A 23,785-nucleotide genomic window follows, 5' to 3' on the forward strand; every position below is an offset into this window, starting at 1 on the left:
CTGCCCAGAACTTTGAAGATATTATGGGTCAAATCCTATCTTTCCATAAAATTAAATACAACTTCATATACCCTGAAAATACCCACTTAATTTGTACATGCAGGATATATAGAAGCTCCATGCAGGATATACAGAAGCTATGGAGTCATTCTTCAAAGAACTAAGAAACTATTCATTGTATCTAAGAGCCTCTCAAAAATAAATTAAGCTAAAAACTAATTGCCACTTTGATTGTTTAAATAATGTTATGAATTAATGTTAAAAATGTAATTTTTCAAGATAAATCAAAATTGATGCAATTTCCCTCAGCCATTGTCTCTGAGTGCCACTGTCCTTAATAAGGCATACTATTTTTCTCTGTACCACTTAATGGAAAAAGCGGTTAGGTGGGAACTGCAATATACTGTTAGAGAAGAATAGGCCCAGCTACCCTTCTTCATCATGTTCTGCTGATGTAATCATGTAAGTTTAGTTACAGATGTATGGAAAAGCAAACTAATTGTTATACATAGCGTTGTAAGGTGTCAGATTCTCACATATAAAAGCGAATTACTGACAATCTATGTTTCACATTTCTGGGGAAAAAAAAAAGAGGAAAAGAAACCCCCAAAAATCTGGATTGCTTGACATTAAAATGCAGTGTGCGTTTAGTGCCACTGAAACTCTGGCTCTTCATATTGACGATGTAATATAATGTAATGTAAATGTCAGCAGACTCCGAACAGTTCTTTTCCATACAGTGCTTTTGCTAGAGAAGCATAAATCTACTCCTGACATTACACTGATGACCCAGCATTGTGGTGTGAACTTTCCTGATAAAATATAACCACAGTCATTCTCATTGGTCTTTTATTTTCACTTGCCGCATTTTCTTTTTTTTTTTGTTTTTAATTTCACTCTTGGGATTGTTACTGCTTTCCCTTGTAACCTAATCAAGTCTTCCTAGACAGACATGGTGATACGGATACAAGAAAACCACCATCCTACACGGAAAAGAATGTAAATTTGTTGTCTTTGCATTTGCAATAAAGCTTTGATTATTCTTTCATAAGCCATTTGCATTTTAATCTTCAATATGCAAATTAAGTGTACTGTATGCATTCCAGGACTGGTTTTTTAAAGTCTGTGATAAGCCCACCAGAGAAGTTGTTTCATCCTCGGCAGCACGGGCGACGAGTTACCTAGCGCACCACAAGAGGGCAAAAATCCACTGTGAAACCGAGCCGCCCCCCTTTCCTCGCGATACGAAGGCTCATACGCAAGTAGACAACGAAACACCATCTCACGGCCCCTAGGACACCGGCTTGTCAGCCCTTCCTACCTTCCGCCCTCCATCTCGTCCCCTCCCCTCCGCCGCCGCGGGCACCGCCCCGCGCGGCGCCGGCTGATGAGGCCATCAGCGCGCCGGGGTCAGGTGGCGGCACGCCGGCCTGCCTGCCTCCTGCCCTGCCTGCCTGCTAGCTAGCCATGCTGCTGCCGTGGGTGCGGAGGGTGGCTGCGCGCCGCCTCAGCCGGGATCTCCCCCTGGCCTGCAGCTGCACGGCGCAGGGGCCTTCGCCGCGGGGCTACAGCCGCGGGGCGGGCGGGAAGGTGAGGGGGCGGCGGGGGACGCTTCCGCCCCGAGGCCCCTCTTGCTCGGGGTGGGCCGAGGCAGGAGGAGGCGGTGGCGTGGGGCGTCCCGCGGTGGGTGCCGGGTGTCCCTTCCTCCTGCTCGGTTCCGCAGCTCCTGGCCGAGCGTGCCCGGCGGCCAGCTCCGGGGTGGCCGTGTGCCCCCCAGGTCCGGCCTGCGGCTGTAACTCGCAGACCGGCGCCGTGCCTGTGGCGGGCGCCGTGCCTGTGGCGGGCGCCGTGCCTGTGGCGGGCGCCGTGCCTGTGGCGGGCGCCGTGCCTGTGGCGGGGCCGCCGGGAGGCTGCGCCCTGGGGAGGTTCCCTGCCGGGGCTGCTTCGGCCGCCGTCGGGCAGAGCCGCCCTCCTGCCCCGGCACCTCGCTGCCCTCCCCCTGAGCTTGTGGCAGGAGCGGCGCGGCTGCCTGCGCTCCTCCTGGGTGCGCCTGGCCGGAGAGCTGCGTTTGAGGGGAGGGGGGCGGGGGACGGGGGAAAAAAGCTCTTTTTTACTTAAAATTACAGATTGGAAGAGTTTTTGTCACTACATGTTAGGCAAAATGATTATAACTGCAGCTGTACGGTATTTAATTTCTTCTCCACACTTGAAAGTAGTTGTAGTGGTTTATCCTGGCTTACCAAAGTGTCGCTCTGTGCCTCATGTTAGATAAGTACATAAACTGAGATTAATATATCCAGCAGTAGCTACGGTTTGAACAGTGTCTTTCAGATGGGTCTCTAAATTTCGTGTTGTTTACATTAATGCACATCCTTTTTTAGGGTCTTGTTCTGGGAATCTACTCAAGTGAAAAGGATGAAGGTGCTGCCCAGTTCACTAGTGCCGGAGATGCTTTCGATAGACTTGTGTCTGGAAAGCTGAGAGAACTTCTGGCCGTGTAAGTGTGTGGTAAGCTTCAATTAAAGTACCTACAAGCACCAATAAGAATGATCTTTTTTAATCGTTATTAGTGTTTGTATCCATACCACTTCTCAGGCTGGTATTTGCTTCTGCCAGGCCAAGCATTTTGGAGGGGAACTCCTGTGGAAAAACCGAGCACTGAGAAAACGGATGCAAAATGTTCATGGGAACTGTCCTTTTCTGTGAATCGGCACTGAGCCAGGTGTCCCAGTACAGTGTTGAGGAGCACTGTGTGGTTGTGGAGTGAATGTAGTACCATAAGATTTATCACCAATAAAGACTTCTTTACTGAAAGAATCTTTTTGTGTCCTAGATGTGGGCCACCTTTGAAGAAAGGAAAAACACGCATATTCCATGGTTTGCATCAGGTACGAACCTTGGATTTTCGTGTACATATTAATGTGTGAGGTTTGCCCTTACATCTTAAGCCGAGTTCACTGCTGTGCTTGTATAAATGCTCTGCTCTTCTTCCCTCCCTCACCCCTCCAACAAAAGATGTGGTTCTTACTGAAACCTCCTGTTCTGCACTCCCCATGTTTGCACGTCCTTTTGCACAATTCTGTACTCCCTCCACTGTGTTGCAAATTGAGAAGATGTAAACAAGTCTGCTCCAAAGGTGATGTGCTCTGAATAACTGCTTACTGAATGAGCTGAAGCACAACAGTTTTGGATCAGACTTCTACTGTGCCTTCTGTGTTTGGGGAGTGAGCACATGAGTGTGTACCGATATGTGCAAAGACCTTCCAGACGTGACAGTTCTAACACAAGGTAGTCCCATCATAGGCTTTAATCAGAGGTTTTAAAGTTATGTGCTTGAAACCTCTGAAAACAAGACGTGGGACTGTTCTTCAAGCAGGACTTTCATCTGCATAGACATGATACATCACAAGGGTATGAGATGGGGATTCATCTGCTTAAAGTTAGGGTTTTGGTGCCATTTGAGAAGCCCTAATAAGTCTCATGCAGCTATGTGAAGCTGGCAAATATGGTACGATTTGTGCCTTTTTGGAGCAGTAGCTAGAGGTTAGGCAGACATATAATGTCACACTAGGTGTCCCTGTATAAGTAACTGAATCTTATATTAGGGCTATTTAAATGATTTTAAAGAAATTGATTTGTAGTGAGTATTGCCTACCACATATAAATTCCTATGCAGAGACACCAGACAGGTGACATCGGACTCAGTAAAAAGGCTCTTGGAAATTTCATGGAAGTTGAATCTGCTGAAGGTCCCATTATCCCAGTTCTGCATACAGGATGGCCTCTGAAGTGAGTAGCAAATCTCTGCAAGAGAATTTGGCCTTTTGCACTCTTCTAAGTGTGTAAAATAACGATAACTAAAAAAAATGTTAACTTGAATCACTGACCTTCCGGAAAGCTAACACTAGGTTCAGCATCTTGTGGACTGAAAGACTTTACTATGGTGTAGCAGTTTGAAAGCCGATTGTTAGAATCTGACAGAGTAGCTATTTGTGATGGAAGGGAAAGCCCAAGATTAGCTTCATTTTTCTTCAGAGCAATGGGAAATCTGTTCACATATATAACCTCGAGTTTTATACAAATTTGACTTCATTCTTAAAAGGCTCCTTTAATCTTTGTTATTTCTTCCTTTTTGCCTTCCACCTGCAGCTTATAAGGCAAGCATTTAGTCTGCTGTGCTACATTGCTTTCCTTAGTTCTGGAGCTGTGTGCCTCTGTGCTGCTTTGGTTTGTTACCTGGCAAATCATGCTAGCTCAGCTCCTGGGCTGAGCTAATAGGCTCAGCCTTTGAAGTTATTTTATTTCCTTGAACATAGTATTGTGCCAAAAAAGGTGAAACTTCTCCAGCTCAGTTCTGGCCTTTGTTGCAGCTGGAAAGCTGGATCTGCTTACAAAAGACTCTTAGGCTTGCCCTTAGAAGTATGAAGTTTGCTATGTGTTGAGCATAAAGCCCTATCTGCTGCAATACACATAATAAACTGTTAACTGGACAGCAGAACAACTGGTTGCATGCCTGTGGCAAATAATTGGGAGTGCAAGACAATGGCACCATACTGGCACTCTTAACATAGAAATGTGCATAACCTAGAGAAAGTACTGAATGTATTTTAATGCTGGGCTTGGTTTGCTTTGGAAAGTAAGGCCTTTTTAACAACTCTGCTGTGGCTGTAACAATGAGGAAAGTGAATCCATTTGTGTGTTGGCTTCATCTAGGACTTTCCCAGTGTGGTTGTAGTTGGCTTGGGTAAGAAGAATGCTGGAGTAAATGACCAAGAAAACTGGAATGAAGGCAAAGAAAATATTCGTGCAGCTGTTGCAGGTTAACGATTTTAAAATTTTCTTAAGCAATTTGTATATAAAACTATTGCAATGGTGCAGCATGTTCCACTTCTGAAGAGTGAGTCTAGATATGAATTTTTTTAAAATGCAAAACCTACTGCATGGTTTGGTAAATGCATTTACTTGTCACTGATATTCATGAAGTTTTTCCTTAGCAAGGAAGGAGTTATAGGGCTTGTAATTCAATCTGCAGACAAGTAACTCCAGTTATTTATACTGAATAACTTTTCTAAACTGTGATATTGAGAAGGCACTTGTTTAATTACTATTTTGAAGCCTGAGAGCATCACTGATTCACTTTGTGCTCATGCTGTTCTTAAGTATGCACATATGTTTACTTTTGCCACTTAGTTTGTAACTGAGATGTTTGTGTTATAAACTAGTATCTTTCACAACACCAGTAGTATGATTCAGTATGTTATCTGTCGCAGGCAGAGGAGGCCTCTCTGTCTTAATCAAAGATGACTGCTGCATCTAAGTGTGTATAAAACAGGAATAAAAAGAGTTCTCACCACAGAGTTTATCATCTGAGACTGGAGCTCAGTCGCACATGTATGACAGCTGTATGTCCAAAGTGCCAGCCTGTGTTGTCTCACCAGCTGCCAAAACATTGTTAAATTATTTGGGTACAAAATAGAATGTATGGAATATTTTTTGTTTGTTTTTTAAAAGTGTGTATAAACTCATTTGGAAGAAAAGAGCAGTCATATATTCTTAGCAAAAAACTAAATTACAGCAAATTTCTGATACCTGTAAATAGTCATAGTCCATAGCACTCCAGAATAATAGAGCTTTTATTTGATATAAAGGAACCAGAACAACTGTGGACTTTCCTTTTTATTCTTGTGAAATGTCTTAATCATTACAATTCATCAAGTGATATTTTTAGTCAAAATTTGTCAGTGTATGGTCATTAGCATTTTTAATTATTCTACTGCATGATCTTTTTAATTGATTTACTTATAAACTCGGATATCTTGTGTTAAAATTACTTTTTCCTTGAAATGTCATATTGGTCACCTCAGACACCTGTTTTGCTGTTCTGTGCAATACTCAGCCTACTAGCTCTGTACTGTATTTTTCAGTTGGCTGTAGACAGATCCAAGATCTGGAGATCCCTTGTGTTGAAGTAGACCCCTGTGGAGATGCTCAAGCGGCTGCAGAAGGCGCCGTCCTTGGATTGCATGAATATAACGAGCTGAAGCAAAAAAAGAAACCTGTAGTTACTGCTCAGCTTCATGGAAGGTGATGGCAAAAGAAAAGCTTGCTTATTTATTTATCTGTTTGTTTATTTATAGAACTGTGTGCATACTTGTGCATGAGAAGAACACAAAACTGAAATAATAGGGCTAGCAGCAATATCCCTCTTAACTCTTCCTACTCCTTTGAATTTCCTGAAGTATTTTACATCTCAAGTATATTTATAGTGTTTGCTCCATGTGTTTTGTTAGTATACCATGTTCTACGGTTAAGGGTAAACAAATGCTGCTTCATAGAAAAGGCGGCCCAGGATAAAAATAAAAGTAAAAAATTACTTGAAGCATAGTTGTGACACAAAAGGACTTTTGTTGATATTGCATGCCAAAATTGTGGAGCAGAGGTATTTCAGACTCCATAAATTAATTAATCCTTTTGAGAATCAGGAAATGCTAATTGACACCAGACCATTCCATGATGGATAGGTTTTACATAGTTGATTTATTATATTTTCTTTCACAGAATATAATGCAAGAAGAGAAGCTTGGGTGCTTCTGACCTCTAAATAGACATTGCTGTTACTTTCTGCTCTCAAGTAATATCAGAGCTTTTGGTTCCAGAACAAAGTTTTATTAATCCCCTTTTACTGTATCAGAGTGGACTTTGGACCTTCCACATAGGATATTCTGTCATTCAGAGGAGAGGTATTTCCCATATGTTCTTTATACAGGAACAAGTCCTTCCTTATGAGGAAGTCAGTGAAATAAAAGAAAAACCTCTCAATTTAAGCATGTCTTGATAAGCTATGTGCAACACTCTTCCCATTTTGTAATGCAGCAGATAGTTTGGGAGCCAATTATATTTATATCAAGTAAACATTTCCTGAAAACATAGATGGTCCTATGACAACTTATGACACTGGAAGTAATTTTTGTATATATAATTTAGGTTGGAAAGGACTTCTGGAGGTCATCTAGTCCAGATCCAACTTGGATTAGGGATAACCTGGAAGTTACATACAACTCTAAAGCTTGATCAGGTTGATCAGGCCTTTGTCTAGTCCAGTTTTGAGTATCTCCTGAGATGGAAATTCCACAACCTCACTGGGCCATCTGTTCTAGTGCTTAACGACGCTCACAGTGAATTTTTTTTTCTTTATGTCCTATTGCAGTTTGCCTTGTTGAATCTTGAGCCCATTGTCTCTTGCCCTCTTATTGTGCAGTTCTGAGATGTGTCTTCATCTTCTCTATAAACCCTATTTAAGGGTAGAGGAAAGACTGCAATTAGATCTTTCCTAAATTTTTCTTCTCTAGGTGAAACAAACCCAATTCTCTTAGCTTCTCCTCATATGCCACGTGCTCCAGCTCCCTACTCTTAGGGGCCCTCCTTTGGACTTTCTCTAGTTTATCAGTATTTGTTTTGTATTCAGGAACTCAAAAGTGGATGTAGCTAGATGCAGCCAAAAGATGTAGCCAGATGGACCCTCACAAATGCCAAGGAAGTAATTATTTCTCTTAACATGCTGCTTATGTTGTAATCCAACCCAGTACATGGCTGGCCTTTGTCACCGCAGTAATGCGCTGCTTACTCCTGTACAACTTGTCCACCAGGATCCCCAGGTTCTTTTCTGCAACTTTGCTTTCTGCCTAGTCAGTGTTCAGCCTGACTGTTGCATGGAGCTGTTCTGTCCCACATACAGGACTTTATGCCAGTCTTTGTTAAACTTCACGGTGTTCCCTTTGGTGCATTCCTCCAGCTTGTCAAGGCCCCTATGAATGGTAGCCCTACCCTCCCCATTTCAGCTGCTCCCTGCAATGTGATGCTGTCTATGAACTTCTGAGGGTATATTTCATTGTCCAAGTTGTTGATGAAGGTATCAGCCCCAGTATCAACCCTTGAGGAAGACCACACATAACTAACTGCCAGCTAGATCGTTCAACTGTTGTCTGCTATCTTCTGAGCCCAACAGTTCTTCCAGTTTTTCACCCATTTTGTAGTCTGCCCCTCCAGTTCATGTTTTCTTAATTTGTCTGCAAGGATTCAACGTGAAAAGCTTGCTAAAGCTAAGATAAATGACATCCACTATGGTCCTCTGTGCCAACCCTCTCATCGTAAAAGTCAGTCAAGTAGGTCAGGCGTGACTTGCCTCAAATAAATCTATAGTGACTGCTCCCAGTGACCATCTTGTCCTTCATGTACCTGGAAATGGCTTCCAAGATGACTTTCTTCATAAACTTTTAGGGGATTAGTCTAGGCTAAATGGTTTGTATTTCCCTATATCCTCCTTGCCATTCTTAAAGATGAGGACTTGTCCTTTTCCAATAATTGGAAACCACATCCAGTTACCATGACCTTTCAAACTGAAAGAGACCAGGCTTGCAATGATGCTAGCCAGCTCCCTCAGCACCCTCGGATATACCCTGCCTGCTACCAAGGACTTGTGTATGTCTGGCTTCCTTAAACAGTCCTAAGTCTATCTTCTTCTGCCATGGGTAGTACCTTTCTTCCCCAAACTCTGTTATTAAGCACAAAGAACTGGGGAATCTGGAAGCAGACCTTAATAATTATTAAGACTGATGCAAAACAGGCATTGAGAACTTCAGTCTTTTCAGTGTTCACTAGATTGCCTGCCCCACTTAGCAATGGGACAGCATTATCCCTGACCTTCCTTTTGCTGATGATGTACCTGTTGAAGTCCTTTTGTTGCCTTTCCCACTTCTTGCCAGTTCAGTGTCAGCTGAGATTTGGCTTCTTAATTCCATCCCTCCATATCCAGGCAATGTTTCTGGATTCCTCCTGGATTCCTTCTTCACTGTGTTGCTCTTCTGAGATGCAGAATCCAGCTTAATGCCCTGCTTTGTGTTATCTTTTAAAGCAAATAAGCCTTTCGGTTCTGTCTCGGTAAAATGAAAGGTTTTGTACTGTTAGTGTTACAAAGTAACCAGAGAGATCCCCATTTCCTATGCAGGTGGCTCTTTGAACGTTTGCTTTGTCATTCGTTAGTGAAATGCCTTGAGTGCACTGTGCAATGAGACCAAATTCCACTCTTATCACATAATCATATTTCAGTAAAGTGCAAAATAGAATTGGAGACTTTATATGGTAAATAAAAACTTTCAGGGCTGTTATAATTAATGGGATTACAAATTTTGGAAGGGATATTAAACCTTGTGCTTAAGGATTTAAGCCAATCTCTGACTAGTAAGGATTAGGACAAGACCTAATGTATTAGACAGATAATTTTACATCTGTCTGCTCTAGGATTCTTCTAGCTTTCTGTGAAGCATTTGGCACCAAGTAGAACCAGAGATGAGCTACTAGACTAGGTGCATCTTGGATATCATCCTAAATTCCTCCTAGTATGATTACTGTGACATTCTTAATTGCCCCAAATTAATGATACTGCATTTTCAAACAGGAGAGAACAGATGGATGCTAACAACATCTTACTTGTGCAAATGTTTATGATCCTGATTATTGTATGGTGTTTTTTAGTGCTGAAAGTGAAGCCTGGCAAAAAGGTGTTACCTACGCTGAGGGTCAGAACCTTGCTCGGTACCTTATGGAGGCTCCAGCTAATTACATAACTCCAATCAAATTTGCTGAACATATTGAACAGAAGCTCAGAAGTTTCAGCAATGTGAAGGTCCATATAAGGTAAATTCAATTTAAATGATTCCTCTATAGGGTAAGATACCTTCCAGGCTATTCAGATCTGCAGGAGGCTCTCATTTTCACTCTGCCGCTTCAGATGACAAAAGCAGGGGAAGTGTTTGGCAAAAAGGTATGAGGGGTGCCCAGACTGCAAGCTACTCTCAGTATTAGAAGGTGAGCTTCTAGTTTGCAGGCTAAGCAAGATACTGTGACACAGTAAAATGATTAACTGTCAATTAGTCATGCAGTCAGTTACTGCTTAATTGACACATGTGCTGTGAAAGTGGAAGCCTGATGAAGACTCAGTGAATAGAGGGCAAATACTAGGTACCTTTTTTCTAATACCTTTTGTTTTTTTCCCAAGTGGATTTTGTACATACCTTTGCTTTTTTTGTTTGGATGTGGTAATTAAACATCCTCTATTTATTCCTGTTATTGTTGGGGCTTTTTTTTAACTTTTAAAAACATTGAGAGTCATAAAAGCCCTTGCAGTTGAATTTGCCCAGCTAATGCTTCTTGCCTCAGCATTTCTAGTTACTGCACTTCAGTGGGAATGGGCTAACTGATTATGCAAGTGTTGTTGGAGACTGTTTTGTTGAAAAGCAAAAGATGGAGGGAAATCAACTTTGCCTATAGTTAACCATCTTGATAGCAGAAAGCCAGCTGTAACCTGCTGCAATATTGTTGCTCCATATGCCTTCAGAGACTACAGCCTGATGGGCAAGTGAAAGTTTAATGTTTCTAATGCAGAAAGCGTAGACAGGTTGTTGTTTGTGTTGTTTTGTTGTTGATTTTTTTTTAACAAGGCAAAACAAAAACCAAGCAGCAACTTTGAGGCAGTATTTTTCTGTTTCACAGAAAAAAGTAATAATGGTTGGATTTAAATGACTGTTTCCAAATTAACTATCTAAAATGGAATTAATAGTTTGTGTACAAACCTTCAAGAATTGTGATCTCTTAAAACCAACCAAACAAAATCACCTTAGTGAAAGTGTCCAATTAAAAAATATATTTCTATTCCAGACCAGAGTCTTGGATAGCAACACAACAGATGGGAGCATTCCTGAGTGTAGCTAAGGGTTCGGCCGAACCTCCCATCTTTCTGGAGATTCACTATTTAGGTGGTGCTAATACAAATGACTCCCCATTGGTATTTGTAGGAAAAGGAGTTACATTTGACAGGTATGTATGCTAATATTTTAATGACTGAAGGGGGGAAATGCCTTCCTGCTATTCACGTTCAATGGAGAGATGCTTTTTCTTTGCTCAGCACATCTTTCAATGCCATTCCAGTGAACTTTCCCCATATAGTAGACTGTGCTGCCTTTTCTGGGGAGAAGACAAGCTTGAATGATTGGACAAAGTAGGAATTGATATGCCCCTGTCTTGTAAGGGGGAAAATGGAAATTCAAGGGAAAAGAAAACAAAGAACTTGCTATTTTTTCTTTTTTTTGGCCTGAGCAAACCGCTGGATGAAGAATTTACATGTTTAGAATTGCAGTCTGTCACTGGACATCTAGATCATGCTTAAGGAAGGAAAAAATGCTTCATTCTTTACAGCAGTTCCTTATAACTGCTTTTCATGTCACATAACTACTGAAGAATTTATCACTGTTCCCCTTCCGTACGCTGATTTTACGAAGTGTACTATTTTGTTCTTGTTTTGTGCTCTTTTGCTATTATAAAGATTGTTGAGTTAGTCCGCTGCAGATTACTTGGATTTTTATGACATCTTAATTATGATGAAATAATTCATGGACATATTTTACCTGAAATGAAAACCCAGATACCTTGCTTTCAGTATGCTTGTTAGGGTGTTGCAGGAATATTTGAAAACACATTTACTGGTGTTTGGTGCTAAAACATACTGATGGACAGAGTATTATCAATGTATGCAACTTTGAACTCCTGCATGTTGGATGAGATTTGTTCTGTTTATTCCAGTGGTGGCATCTCACTGAAGCCGTCATCGGGTATGGATGCGATGAGAGCAGATATGGGAGGGGCAGCAACTGTCTGTTCAGCCATTGTGACAGCAGCAGCTTTAAATCTGCCTCTTAACATAATTGGTAAGTATGTTTGTGTAAGAATCCAAAAATCTTAATTTTACAAGATTTCTTTTTGACGAAGTCATTTTCTAGTATCAGCAGTGGTAACGGTCTTACAGAAATGCCATGGGCTCTTGCAGACTTATTTGTCTCATTCCCTCGCTCAGCTTCTATTCCATTTTTACTTCCTTATCAAAAATTACTAACTTTGCTTGAATAAATATTTCAACACTGAATTAAAATTTTGAAGGCATGATTTTTAGATCTGAGGTGAGAAATGATTGTCAATAAACTTATTTTCAACAATTTTTTCAGAAGTTCTAATCCGTCATTACAAGAAGGAATGTGGATATCTGTAAAAGAAATTAAAAATGAAAAGGAGTTAGCTGAGCTACTTCCATGAGTGTTTGCAACACCTGAACAGGAAGAGGGATCAGCTCTTGTTTCTTTAGGTGACTATCTCAGCAGAAATCTAAAACAAACAAACAAAACAAAACAGTCTGGTGATACTATTTTTAAGTACAAGCAATGCTTATTTTGTTCTGCACAAATGTTGCACAGCTAAAATTAAATTAGCTGATTCAGGAGCCGTGGCAAAACCAGTTGTTAATGACATGTAATCCATTGTAGGATAAGTTTTATGCTTGAGAACCATGACTTTTAGGAAACTAGTATTTTAGTCACTTTTATGCTTAAACCAGTAGAGGGCAGTGAAACACACATCCTCATGACATTCCTCACTTAAAAGTGTGCTTTGGGAAGGACTAAATCAGTGGAGCAAAAGTCCGTGTACATAATTCCACTGAAAAGTGGTGGTTCACCATTTGCTTATTCCTTGTGCCAGGAGCAGGTTTTCCCTAGCTTTTCCTAGCGTTTCATCCCACTATCCCATTCATAGTTGGAGTTTTGACGCTGACCCTCCTTTTTGCTCATCTCTATTTGCTGCTCTTATGGTTGGAGTTCTGTGGCGAGTCCTTGGACCCCTCTTGACATTACACAATGTCTGTTTACAATGAGCAGAGCTTGAATGGCTCAGAGTGTTAATTTGAGAAGTTTTTTATTTCATAAAGAAAGAAATCCCTTTACATGTGACTAATTATTCATATATGGAAAACATAAGACGGTATTTGTTGCTCTGATCTCACTTCTCTGGGCATAAAGTAGAAGTAAATCCTACTGGTAAAATTGTGTAAGTGAGAGAATGTAGTGGTGCAACATGCAGAGGAATTTCCCTGATTGAAAACTGGACCATGTGTCTCTTCAGTAACCAGGAAAATTTGGATTTTGAGCATAAATTCAAGATGAGAATAGTACTGTTTTCTTAAGGGGTGTCTGGTCTTTTCCTAAGTGTTTTTTCTACATCTTTTCTGAGAAAGAAACTAGTAATGCACTTTTCTTTTTCTCTCTGAGGTTTGGCACCCCTCTGTGAAAATATGCCCAGTGGTAAGGCAAACAAGCCTGGGGATGTAGTTAGAGCCAAGAATGGAAAAACAATACAGGTATGCATGTGAAACTTGGATTTTGAATACTTTTAGTGAATTGGTTTAATCAATCAAGTTATATGACTGCAGTCAGAGTATGTGTTTGAAAAGACCCTTTAAAAAGATAAGCAGTGCAAATGTACTGTTTTTAAAAATGTAAGAAGCATATTATTAATTAGAAAATGCTATCATAGGATTATTTCAAATGTCTAATTTCTTCAATCTATATATATGTTTCATAAATTGCTAGGAAAAGCTGAAAAGTATGGTCATTTACTGAACATACTAGAAAATCTTGTTTTAGCACAAGAGGTTGTTACAGTGCTCATAAATATAGGTTCTCAGTCAGAATGAATAACATATTAATTGCTTCCAGCAGACTCTTCAGGACACTTCCCTATTATCTGGAGTAAGACATAAGAGTATTAGTTTCCTGCTGACGTAACCAAGGTCTTTGTACAGAGCAGCTTGGCAGTGTAATCAGAACTCTGAGTCATAGGGGCTGTTGGTTCAAAGGAGCTTGCCAAATCAGTACCCAAAAATACATATTTCATATTTAATCCAAACTGTTCCATACTCATCTAATGGATTAAATGGTACTGAACATCATTGTGCTGTAGATTTCCTCCAGAATTAGATGGCTTAATCAGTATTTCTCTCTGGATTTCTGTGATTCTGCCACCTTTGATTTGCTGAACCTTACAGTTCCTTGAGGTTCTTCTTCCAAAACTGAGTTCTGTCACCCTCTGCTTTGAGGGAAAAGACTGGGCACATATTCCCCCACCAAGGAGAAATTTGCAAGAAAGTGCTAGTAGCTCAGAGCACATCATGCAATTAATCTTGCAGAATTCATCATGAATTAGGGGAAAGCAGCAAAGGGGCTACTGATGGTTTTTTTTTTTTTTTGAGGGGAAAAAGTTTCAAGATACAAAGAGAAAGCAGTATAACTGTTTCCAGGCATGCATCTGTGCTTCTTTGTGGTACCCTCTCCTCCTTTGCAGTTTCCATTGGCCAGATCTCTGTGCTTGCTCAGGAGCAGCCCCTGGGATTCCTGGGGCTTTGCTGGGAATGGTAACCAGCCCCCTGCACTCCACTGGGGCACCTCTCCAGGCTCTTCTGAGGAGCCAGCAGCACAGAGGCCCAGTGTGCAGAGGAGGTTGCAGGGCTGAAAGATGACTTGGCCTCAGCTACAGATACGCTTTTATTTTACAAACATAACTGTATATCAATCCTATCTCTTTTCTTTTTTTTTTTTTTTTTTTTTTTAGTTTGAGTAGATTTTGATTACCTGAAGTTCCTAGGGCCTGTGACAGTGCATTTACAACCTGGCAGCTATTTAAGATAATATGTAAGAAATAAGTCAGCGAAAGGGATGTTTTCAGTAGTTAATCTGTTTTTACTAATTTTGCACCTGAAGGTAGATAACACAGATGCAGAAGGAAGACTGTTGTTAGCTGATGCTCTCTGTTATGCCCACAATTTTAATGCAAGGGCTATTGTCAATGCTGCAACATTAACAGGTAAGCAGTCTCCCTTCCCGGCTCATTTTGCAAGTCAGTTCTTTGTTACTCTTGTTAATTGGGCTGTGGATTAGTTGTACTATGTAGTATGTAGATAAAGCCAACCTGAATTTGAAAGCAACCAAGTTGATTTTACATGTTGTAGGACAACAGCTAGCACAGTTTATGCTCTAACAACTTGTACCGCTGCACCGCGTCTCTAGTACTGGGGAGAATATTGGTATGCAGGGTACACACTCAGCAATGTAGATGAAGTTGGGCCCGCCCACCCGAGCTGTAACTAAGAAGAGCAGGAAAACTTACGTAGACTTCAGTGTTTCAGCACAATGTTTCCCAGTGCTTCCACTTCTGAGCTCTGAGCCTTCCCAGCTCCCAGGGCTGTGTGATGCAGAGATACTGGTGTGGGTTGTGGAAGAATCCTGCCAGGTCCATATGGCACTGGCCATGCTGGAGCCAAAATAGCTTCTTTGTGAACGGCTTCCTGAGTGCCTGAGCTCTGACCTACCCAGCACCAGTTCTTCCATTGTGGGAGCTAGCTCGGGTCTCCATGAGTCTAGGTAATAGCACAGGAGAGTCATTCTCATCTTCCCAGGAATTCGACTGAAGTATCTCTTATTTTATGTGCAGTTTGCATACTTTCAGGCTTAATAAAATGTGCTTTAATTGTTTCATCTCTACAGTTGTATATGAATGAGGTTATAATTTTAAATTTAAAAATAGCATTGCGTATGCATCTCATGAACTGCAGTAACAAGCTGTCACGGGTGAAGTGACTGTAGCTGAAATGAGAGCAAACATGGAAGAGTAGTTCAGATAGGAGTCCACTGTGTTGCTTAATGAATATGCTAAGCAAAATAATTACCTTTCTATATATTCTCTACTGGTGCTTTAAATTATGTTCCATCAGTTTTACCAGTTCAAATGCTGTGGAAAATGTCAATAGACAGAAGGGAAGCCGATTTTAAGATCATTGGCTTGTATAAAAGTATTCCCATATAAAGGGCATGATAGAAGGAGTAGTTTACTGCCACTATAGATTATTTCGTGTTTGGGATCCTTGGGCACCAAGCAGGAAGGAGAGCTCCTGTAGAAATTTCTTTGACGTATCATTTGTTAAACTACTTTTTTTCTTTTTTTTTAATCTCACTTAGGATTGAGTGTTGGCATTAGAGAAGCAGTTCTGTGGCATCAAATAAATAAATATGTATGTAATCTCTTGGGTTTAGGTATGGTTTAGTATTTTGATAAGTATTATTTTCATTTAAAGTAAATTCATATATGCTGTGCAAAAATCTATGCAAGTGAAATTCACAAAAGGGAAAGTATCAGCTCAAATTGTAGAGGTCTATAAATTGGAAAAAGTCCACTCACTTATATTTTCTATATGGAAACAATAAAATTTAGATTTTTTTTTTGAGAAGACACTGTTATTGCTGAATACATTATATTAGAAATATTGCTAAGAAACATTAAGCTAAAACCAGAAGATCTAGTTTCGTGAGATACAGAATATAATTTTTATGAATTCTTGTCCTATTAGATTATATAAATGTTTTAACAATGTTTACACTTTTAAAAATGCAAGTGTACTAAATCTTCAGTTTTTGCAGACTTTAGAAATTACTGATAATGGGAATTAAAAATTGGAAGTTCTGTGAGGAGTCAGGGTGCAGAGAAATAGCTCAGGTCCACCTTTGCCTTTGTTGTATAACCTTGAAAGGTGTGTTTTTGTAGGTGCCATGGATGTTGCATTGGGGTCTGCTGCGACTGGAGTGTTCACAAACTCATCTTGGCTTTGGACTCACCTTTACGAGGTAGGCCATCTGCATTATTATTAGATTATAATAATAATTCAGTAATAGCTGTTGTTATTAAAGTTAGTGCATTACTGAAAGTCTTTATGCAAATCTAAAAGGTATTTTATTACAATTTAAAATCTCATAGGAATGATGTTAGTACTGTATTTAATTGAAAATAATTAATTTTTACTATTATTTACTAGCTTTTTAGGGAGGTTTAATATCATACAGCAAACAGCATGCACATCATCTCAAGGATCTGCATCTTCTGATAACTTACTGCATAGGCATAAGCTCTGGACTACTGACAGTAATTAGTTCACGTTAAAACAATAATTGATCTTGCTTAACAACACAGACAAATTCAGAGAGGCCTCGTGAGTGGCTGAAGCATGATGGCTAAAGGAAGTCTCTGAAGGGAAGGATTTGTGTTGTCAGGGGAAAAAAAAATCGTGGGGGGAAAAAAAGCAGTCTTTAGATCTTGCCTTTTAACTAACACTACCTAAAAAGTAGGATTCACTGTTTTGTTTTGCAGTGTGTTTCCAGATACCTAATATTATATTGGGCTGAAGATTTTTAGACTGATCAAAGCTAAACAAAAATAAGCATGTATGATACTGGGGCATATAAATGCACTTTAAAAAAAAAAAAAATTGCCAAAACTATCCCTGTTTCTTTTTCAGGCCAGCATTTTGACAGGAGACAGAGTTTGGAGGATGCCTCTTTTTGAACATTATACAAAACAAGTAACAGACTGTCCTCTTGCAGATCTGAGTAACATTGGAAAGTATAGCAGGTAAGATGTACCAATATCCTTCATGTGCCCCTTTCTTTCAGTGTATTTGTTTAATGTTTGTTTCTAAAGTAACACCAACAGCACAATACAATTTTTCTGCTTCCCACAGAGCTGGAGGAGCATGCACAGCTGCTGCATTCCTGAAGGAATTTGTGACTGCCTCTCACTGGGCTCATTTAGATATAGCTGGTGTGATGTCGAATAAAGATGAGGTGCCCTATCTTCGAAAAGGCATGGCAGGGCGGCCTACAAGAACGCTAGTAGAGTTTGCGGCTCGATTAAGTCAAGACAGTCACAATACCTAATAAAATACTTACTCTAAAATCATCCACTCTGCCTTAAGAAAAAAATCTTAAAGTATTATTCATAAATGAATGCTGCAAGCATATTTTCACTGGGGCAAGGAGAAGTACAAATGGATTTTATAAATCATTAGAGGTGAGGTAAAAATATCTCACCTTTGAGATTTGTCATCCCATATTATGAAGTTTAAAATAAAAAATACTCTGTTTAAACTATGTGAGATATTTAGTACCAAAACACAATGATAGAAAACATCTGAACTCCTATTTTATATGTAAAGTAAGCATAATTATTGCAAACAATAAATCTCTTATTTGTGTGTGTGTGTTTTGATTGAATTAACAACAGATGGAGATCATAGCTGTGCCTCAGTTCTGGGTGAATTGGTGGTGTGAAAGGTAACTGTGCAAAATTGTTTATAAAAATGCTGTTCTAACATTTTTCTTTAGAAAAACGAAAACTGCTGGTGGTGTGTATTGATGTAGAAATGATGCACTATCAGACTCTTTAGGCTGTTGCAATTAGTGTGATTAGCATGGCTCCAGCACTAAATTATGTAGTGCCAACAAGAGTGTATCTTGTAACTGTTTCATAAAAAACTAATGAATGCAAGTAAGTGTTTGGTGAGGTTTTTTGGGGGGAACCTGCCCCTGTCTCGCATGATTTCTGTCATCCTGCTGCTTCCCCCTTCGCTGCTGTGAGGCTGTCAGGCTCCAGGCAGGGACAGTATTCCCAGAATCTGCTCAAACACCAAGCAGACTTAACATTTACAACGTGGGGCAAGGTTTTCTCGAGAACTGGGGGGATCCAGGCCCAGAGGGTGTTTTCTTTGTTTAGTTTTAGGGTGGGTTTTTTTGTTAAAGGCTGTACCGGTGCTTACCCAGGCTGGAGGCTGGCAGGCGCGGGAAGGCAGAGGCTGGAGAAGGAGGGTCCCGCTGGGAAGGACGGCTTTGCTTTCTCTCCCATTTCACACGGGGGCGATACCCGGCCGCTGGGGCCGCCCCTGCGCGGGGCGGCGGGGCGGGCGCCGGGCTGCGGCGGGCCGGGGGAGCGGCCCCCAGCAGGAGGACGGGCGGCCCCGCGCTGAGGCGCCGGGCGGCGGTGCAGTGCCTGGGCCCGCCTTCGGCTCCCGCCCCTCGGCGCATGCGCGGCCGCCGCTCAGCCGGCCACGGCCAGCCATGGCGGGCGCGCTGAGCGGCATGTTCGCCAACCAGGCGCCGGGGCCGCCGCCGCCGCCGGGCCCTCCCGGCGGCCCCGGCCCGGCCGGCCTCATCCCGCCTCCGACGGGGCTGCGCAATCCCAACAACACGCTCGTGGACGAGCTGGAAGCGTCCTTCGAGGTGTGTGGGCCGGGGTGGGGGTGGCCGCGGGTGGGCGCTGCTCTCACGGCACCGGCCACCCGCGGCCCTCCTGCCTCCGCGCTTCCCTCTCTCGCAGGCCTGCTTCGCCTCGCTGGTGAGCCAGGACTACGTGAACGGCACGGACCAGGAGGAGATCCGCACCGGTGAGGCGCTGGGGGGTGGAGGGGGGGCGTCGCCGCCGTGCCCAGCGCCCCCCGCCTCACGCCCGCTGGGCCGGGCTGACCGCTCGGCGGGTTTCGGGCGCTGCCGAGGTGCTGCAGCTCGGCTCGGCTTCACAAAAGCCCTGGACACGCCGAGGTTTTATTCTGCAGGCCTGAAATACTGAGGGGTACGGCGGGGGTTGCAAATCCATGGCCAGCTTCCCCTAAAACTTCTTGTGAAGTTTTGCAGGTGCACTTGGGCTTCGCAGGGGGTGTACGTGCCTTGTCATTTGAGGCCAAGAGAGGTTTAAAAACTATTTCAGGATCTTCAAACGGTGGCTCGGGTATAACTCAGGCTTGCTCACCGCTTCCCAGGTGGAACCCTGTTCACAGCAGTGGGAGGCTCACATGGAAAGAAACCTACCCGGGAATGATCGGGGTCTTGTGGAGGAGTCTGAGTGCCAGCTGGCTCCTGGGGTTGTGTGGGATTGTGTTAACATGCAATGAAATATGTGGCTCAAAAACTAGGAAGCTAATGTGACGCATCATGAAGTAGTAATAAAAGGTGGGGAAGGAAAGCCTAGATTGCTTAGTAGCAATGCTTTAAGACTTGTGTGGCAGGCACCTCCGTGGGAGGCATAATTAATACTGAACTGGTATAAAGAGGAAGCTAAAAAACGGCCCTTGACTACTATTTAAAGTGTACTTTTCCCTGGAAAATTTTCGAAGCCTGACTCTCAAGCAGCATTTCAAAACCAGCATAACTGCTTTTGAAAACTCCTTTCTGGCTATTGGGTCATATTCATATGCTGGAATGGGACAGCTTTTATTATCAGAATAGTAGTGCATAATATATGAAGGCAGACTATTCTCCTAAATATGCCCGTATTTTAGAACCTTACACTGAGTTTGTTGCTTGGGTGTGCAGTGAAATGTTTTCTTTATTCAACCAAGTTCCATAAATCACTTTATCACTCTTTGTCATTGTCAAAAATGTAATAAAACTTGGGAAAAAGAGTTGTCGTCTTGCACCTTTAAAAGAAGTTCTGAAAGTTTGCAAAGCAACATTTTACACAGAGACTTAATGCACATCCTGGTTTTATAAATACGTCATTTTAGTAAACCTGAAGATTTTCATTCTAGAAAGTACTGTGAAAAGTGTTTTTAATAGCATGCAGACAACTACCTGTATCAGTATGACAACTTCTTTTTTGGAATCTGTTCTTTCTATTTTGTTATTTTATGTTTAGGTGTTGATCAGTGCATCCAGAAGTTTCTGGATGTTGCAAGACAAACTGAATGCTTTTTTCTACAAAAAAGACTGCAACTATCGGTCCAGAAACCAGAGCAAGTAATTAAAGAGGTATGTTCAAATTAATTTACCTGTGTTGTGCTAGATCAGATAAGCTGTGTACCAGTACAGTTAATCACCTTGTTCACATTAATTTTGGGTTTCTCAACATGATGCTGTATCTTAAGTTGGTAGAACTTGACTGCTAACATAGCTCTCACCATGAACCCGGAGAAGCTGGATGCCTGCTGCGCTGTGGAGTATTGTAAAACAGATGATAGTTTCATTGGAAGGAACAAACTAGTCAGATTTTGCTGGAAGTAATGATCTCTGAAATATGAGACCTAGGGGAACAGAACTAGTGCCTTTACAGTGCTTTTCCTCTGTTTCATTAGACACTTCTCCATTAGTAGAATCCCTATAAGATCAGCTTGAAAACTCAAGCTAAACAAATTACATGCTCTTTATCTGAGGTGGTTATTCTTATGAATACTGTCTATTTACTTATACACATTTTTTCACCCATAGGATGTTTCAGAATTAAGAAATGAATTGCAGAGAAAAGAAGCATTAATTCAGAAACATTTGGGTAAACTGCGACACTGGCAACAGGTTCTGGAAGATATCAGTGTACAGCACAAAAAGCCTGCAGAAATGCCTCAAGGTCCATTAGCTTACCTAGAACAAGCATCTGCTAATATTCCTGCTCCAATGAAGCAAACGTGATCTTTCATTTTACATATCTGAATATTTTCAACAATGCAAAGCAGTGGTGTTAGTTTTACTTTGTATGCTTTTTGTATAATGTAATTTGTACTACAAATATAAATAGTTAAGACAATTAAGCGAAATAAATGATCTTTTTTTTTTTTTTGCAAAAATGTGGATTGGTTTTATATTTCAATGGAAAATATGTAGAGTTGCTATTCAGGATGCTTTCTGGCAGAAGTATGTTTTCCAGAATGCATCCTGTTCCTTCTAGAAAGGGTGGCCCTAGCTTTCCCCTAACTATATCTTTGCTGGTATGATGAAAATACTTGCAAAGATTACTGTTTGGTTTTACTGGAAGGTTTAAATGTTTTGTGATCCCATAATTGTCCTTAAGTACCACTGTAGAAGCACCCTTAGAATTGTCTATATCTAGGTCAGATCAGGAGTACTTTTTTTGAAGTGAATTGTCCACCTCCACTTGACTTTTGCTCACCTCATGAAGAGGTCTCGGGATATACAAATTTGATTCTTACAGGATGAAATGAAACTGCAAAAGGCACCCTGGGGGGTATGTAATGCAGGCCCAATGTTACTGGTGTTCTGTCTGTCAGGCTAGTGTAGAGACAGTCCAAAATACCTACCCCCAAAATAAAGACCACTCATTATGTATGTTGGGTCATAAGCACTGTCCAGTCTACAGAATTAGCTTCGGCTGGGGTGCAAGTATTTAGTAATCTAAATGTAGCCAAAAAAGATTTTGGAATTAGAAATAGCAAAGGAGTCCTGTGTCTGTATTGCTAGGCAACAAGCTTAATTCATCCATGTAGCCAGGAAAGCCACTTTCTAGGGACACTTTTTTGGGGACAGAGTTAACTAATTAGAATATTGTAACCCTGGAAATTAGAATTAGTAATTGTGTATTGAACTTTCTACTGTGCTTTAAAAATTTTTGGGGCAGAGCAGAGGAAAACGCTTAATGAAAAACAGCCTTATACATCTCTGATCCGCTCACAGATACCAAGGCACTCCTCAGTGTTACTGTACCTCATTTTATCCCCTTCTTGATTACATGTATAAAAAGTGTCTTTTTGCCAAATCTGATGCCAAAGTCTCCTTCCAAACCAAGCAGTTAATCTTGGAAAAAATACTAGACAGCTAGGATGAAAGTACTGGCCTGTAGAAGCATTCTGCCCCTTCTGCCACCTTGTTACCACGGGTGAGGTGCAGGGGCTGTGTCCTAGTAAGTGTATGCATCTGTTGGTACAGTTCTTGCTGGCTGTTTGATATAAGAAGAGGTTAGGCTGGAGGTATGCCTCTTCGCACATGTAACATTTGTTACGAAGCTGGGCCCTGCTGGTTGAAATAAAATGGGGATTCAAATCGTACAGCAGTTGAAGATAAACTATCCTATCTTAAACACTAGGCTGCCGGTTGTACAATTCCCTGCCTTTCACATTTGTTGATGAATTACCTGAGGGTTAATTTCTTCATGGGTGTCTTTCCTCCCAGTAAGGAGTTAGCTAGCATGATTGATAAATGTAGTCATTCGCCCACTTTGCGTTTAGGTGGGCATAAGAATAATATTGAGATAAAGTGTATGAGTATGCAGTTCCCATAAATCTGGAACTCTGAGCGTATCAGTCTGACTCACACTTCAGCATAACATAGCACTATTTTGCAAAACATAGAAATGGATGATTTAGAAGCAAGTTTTAATGTTCATACTTACATATTATCCTAATTTATCAGGCTGTTACATGTATTGAAGTGCAGCAGGAATATTATATTGCAATGCTGACTATACAAAACAGTTTATTAAGCAAACCAGAAAGTATTTCTAAACCAGTCTGCTGTAAACATGCTATTCTTGGAGGTATACTGCATGCTGTATAGCTTAAAATAAGTTTAAGAAAAACCTATTAAAAACTTAAAAATTTACATTATTATATGTGGAAATTACTTTAAACAGCTGATGAAGCAAAGGTATAAACCTACAGAATCACCTACAGAAGTAAGATCTTTTTTCAGCTGGAGCCAGATTGACAGGATGTATCAGAGACCAAACTGCATATTTAATGTAATTGTGGAGTGGTACAGTCTCTTGATTAAAAAGTCTCTTCACATAACAGTATCCAGAATTTTACTTTTTCTTCATTTTTTACAGAGGTTGTTAAAAAAATGCATTTTTCTGAAAGCCATGCCTATAACTCCATAGTAATTAGACGTAAGAGAGTGCAGTTCTTCCTAATTATTTACTTGGAAATTACATCTTTATTTTTTTTCTAAATCATACATTGGATTATCATTCCCTAAAAGAAAACAGGAAGAGCTATTCTAGTAATTCTGAGAAGTATAGAAATAGTTTGCTTTAAAATGAAAAGTATTTAGTAAACCATTCTTGATGCTGAGGGTCTTGGTTTTGGTCATCTTTGGTTTGTGGTGGTTCATTGCCATGTGTCCTGTGCAAACAAATAAGCATTAGCATCACTTGCTTACAATCTTACCAATATTTAATACTTTTTTCCTGGAAAAACTCATGACCCTATGAATGGATCTGTGCTCACATGAACTGGATGAGGCCAAAAGGTGCCAGCTACAATTTCTAGTGGGATCTCTGCTAGCCAGGTAACTGGGCTAACAGCACT

The 23,785-nt window shown here is 41.0% G+C and overlaps 3 protein-coding genes and 1 long non-coding RNA gene across 8 annotated transcripts in view; 2 read left to right on the top strand and 2 right to left on the bottom strand.

Annotated features, from left to right (window-relative positions):
• Positions 1-1,406: 1,406 nt before the first annotated feature.
• On the top strand, positions 1,407-18,529 carry LAP3 (leucine aminopeptidase 3). The gene is made up of 13 exons (XM_072863395.1): positions 1,407-1,590; positions 2,382-2,497; positions 2,834-2,888; positions 4,714-4,819; positions 5,925-6,084; positions 9,532-9,693; positions 10,714-10,872; positions 11,635-11,759; positions 13,149-13,237; positions 14,637-14,739; positions 16,474-16,553; positions 17,222-17,334; positions 17,444-18,529. The coding sequence occupies exons 1-13, from the start codon at positions 1,468-1,470 to the stop codon at positions 17,637-17,639; spliced, it is 1,587 nt and encodes a 528-aa protein (XP_072719496.1). The 5' UTR covers positions 1,407-1,467; the 3' UTR covers positions 17,640-18,529.
• LOC140652511 (uncharacterized) lies at positions 5,682-18,655 on the bottom strand. 2 transcript variants are annotated; one of them, XR_012042840.1, is made up of 4 exons: positions 18,518-18,655; positions 15,043-15,292; positions 8,723-8,929; positions 5,682-6,037 (listed from the first exon to the last, which is right to left on the bottom strand). It is a non-coding gene; the product is annotated as an uncharacterized lncRNA (long non-coding RNA). The 2 variants fall into 2 exon arrangements; XR_012042841.1 differs by having other exon boundaries at positions 15,043-15,518; positions 18,518-18,608.
• Positions 18,656-18,765: 110 nt separating this feature from the next.
• MED28 (mediator complex subunit 28) lies at positions 18,766-21,311 on the top strand. The gene is made up of 4 exons (XM_072863396.1): positions 18,766-18,977; positions 19,075-19,141; positions 20,389-20,501; positions 20,958-21,311. The coding sequence occupies exons 1-4, from the start codon at positions 18,816-18,818 to the stop codon at positions 21,153-21,155; spliced, it is 540 nt and encodes a 179-aa protein (XP_072719497.1). The 5' UTR covers positions 18,766-18,815; the 3' UTR covers positions 21,156-21,311.
• Positions 21,312-21,325: 14 nt separating this feature from the next.
• The window catches only part of FAM184B (family with sequence similarity 184 member B), a 48,776-nt gene continuing 46,316 nt past the window's right edge, over positions 21,326-23,785 (bottom strand). For all 4 annotated transcript variants that reach the window (XM_072863392.1, XM_072863390.1, XM_072863391.1 and 1 more), the window contains one exon: positions 21,326-23,599. In XM_072863392.1, the coding sequence (XP_072719493.1) occupies positions 23,509-23,599 (91 nt within the window). In that variant the 3' untranslated portion in view covers positions 21,326-23,508. The remainder of the gene's footprint in view (positions 23,600-23,785) is intronic.

The sequence above is a fragment of the Ciconia boyciana genome, chromosome 5 (genome assembly GCF_034638445.1).
Source record: "Ciconia boyciana chromosome 5, ASM3463844v1, whole genome shotgun sequence".
Lineage (NCBI taxonomy): Eukaryota > Metazoa > Chordata > Aves > Ciconiiformes > Ciconiidae > Ciconia > Ciconia boyciana.

Coding starts and splice junctions, on each gene's coding strand:
- LAP3 (XM_072863395.1), top strand. CDS start 1,468: ATGCTGCTGCCGTGGGTGCGGAGGGTGGCTGCGCGCCGCCTCAGCCGG. Junction 1,591..2,381: donor GCCGCGGGGCGGGCGGGAAG/GTGAGGGGGCGG, acceptor ATCCTTTTTTAG/GGTCTTGTTCTGGGAATCTA. Junction 13,238..14,636: donor AGAATGGAAAAACAATACAG/GTATGCATGTGA, acceptor TTGCACCTGAAG/GTAGATAACACAGATGCAGA.
- MED28 (XM_072863396.1), top strand. CDS start 18,816: ATGGCGGGCGCGCTGAGCGGCATGTTCGCCAACCAGGCGCCGGGGCCG. Junction 18,978..19,074: donor AGCTGGAAGCGTCCTTCGAG/GTGTGTGGGCCG, acceptor CCTCTCTCGCAG/GCCTGCTTCGCCTCGCTGGT. Junction 20,502..20,957: donor CAGAGCAAGTAATTAAAGAG/GTATGTTCAAAT, acceptor TTTCACCCATAG/GATGTTTCAGAATTAAGAAA.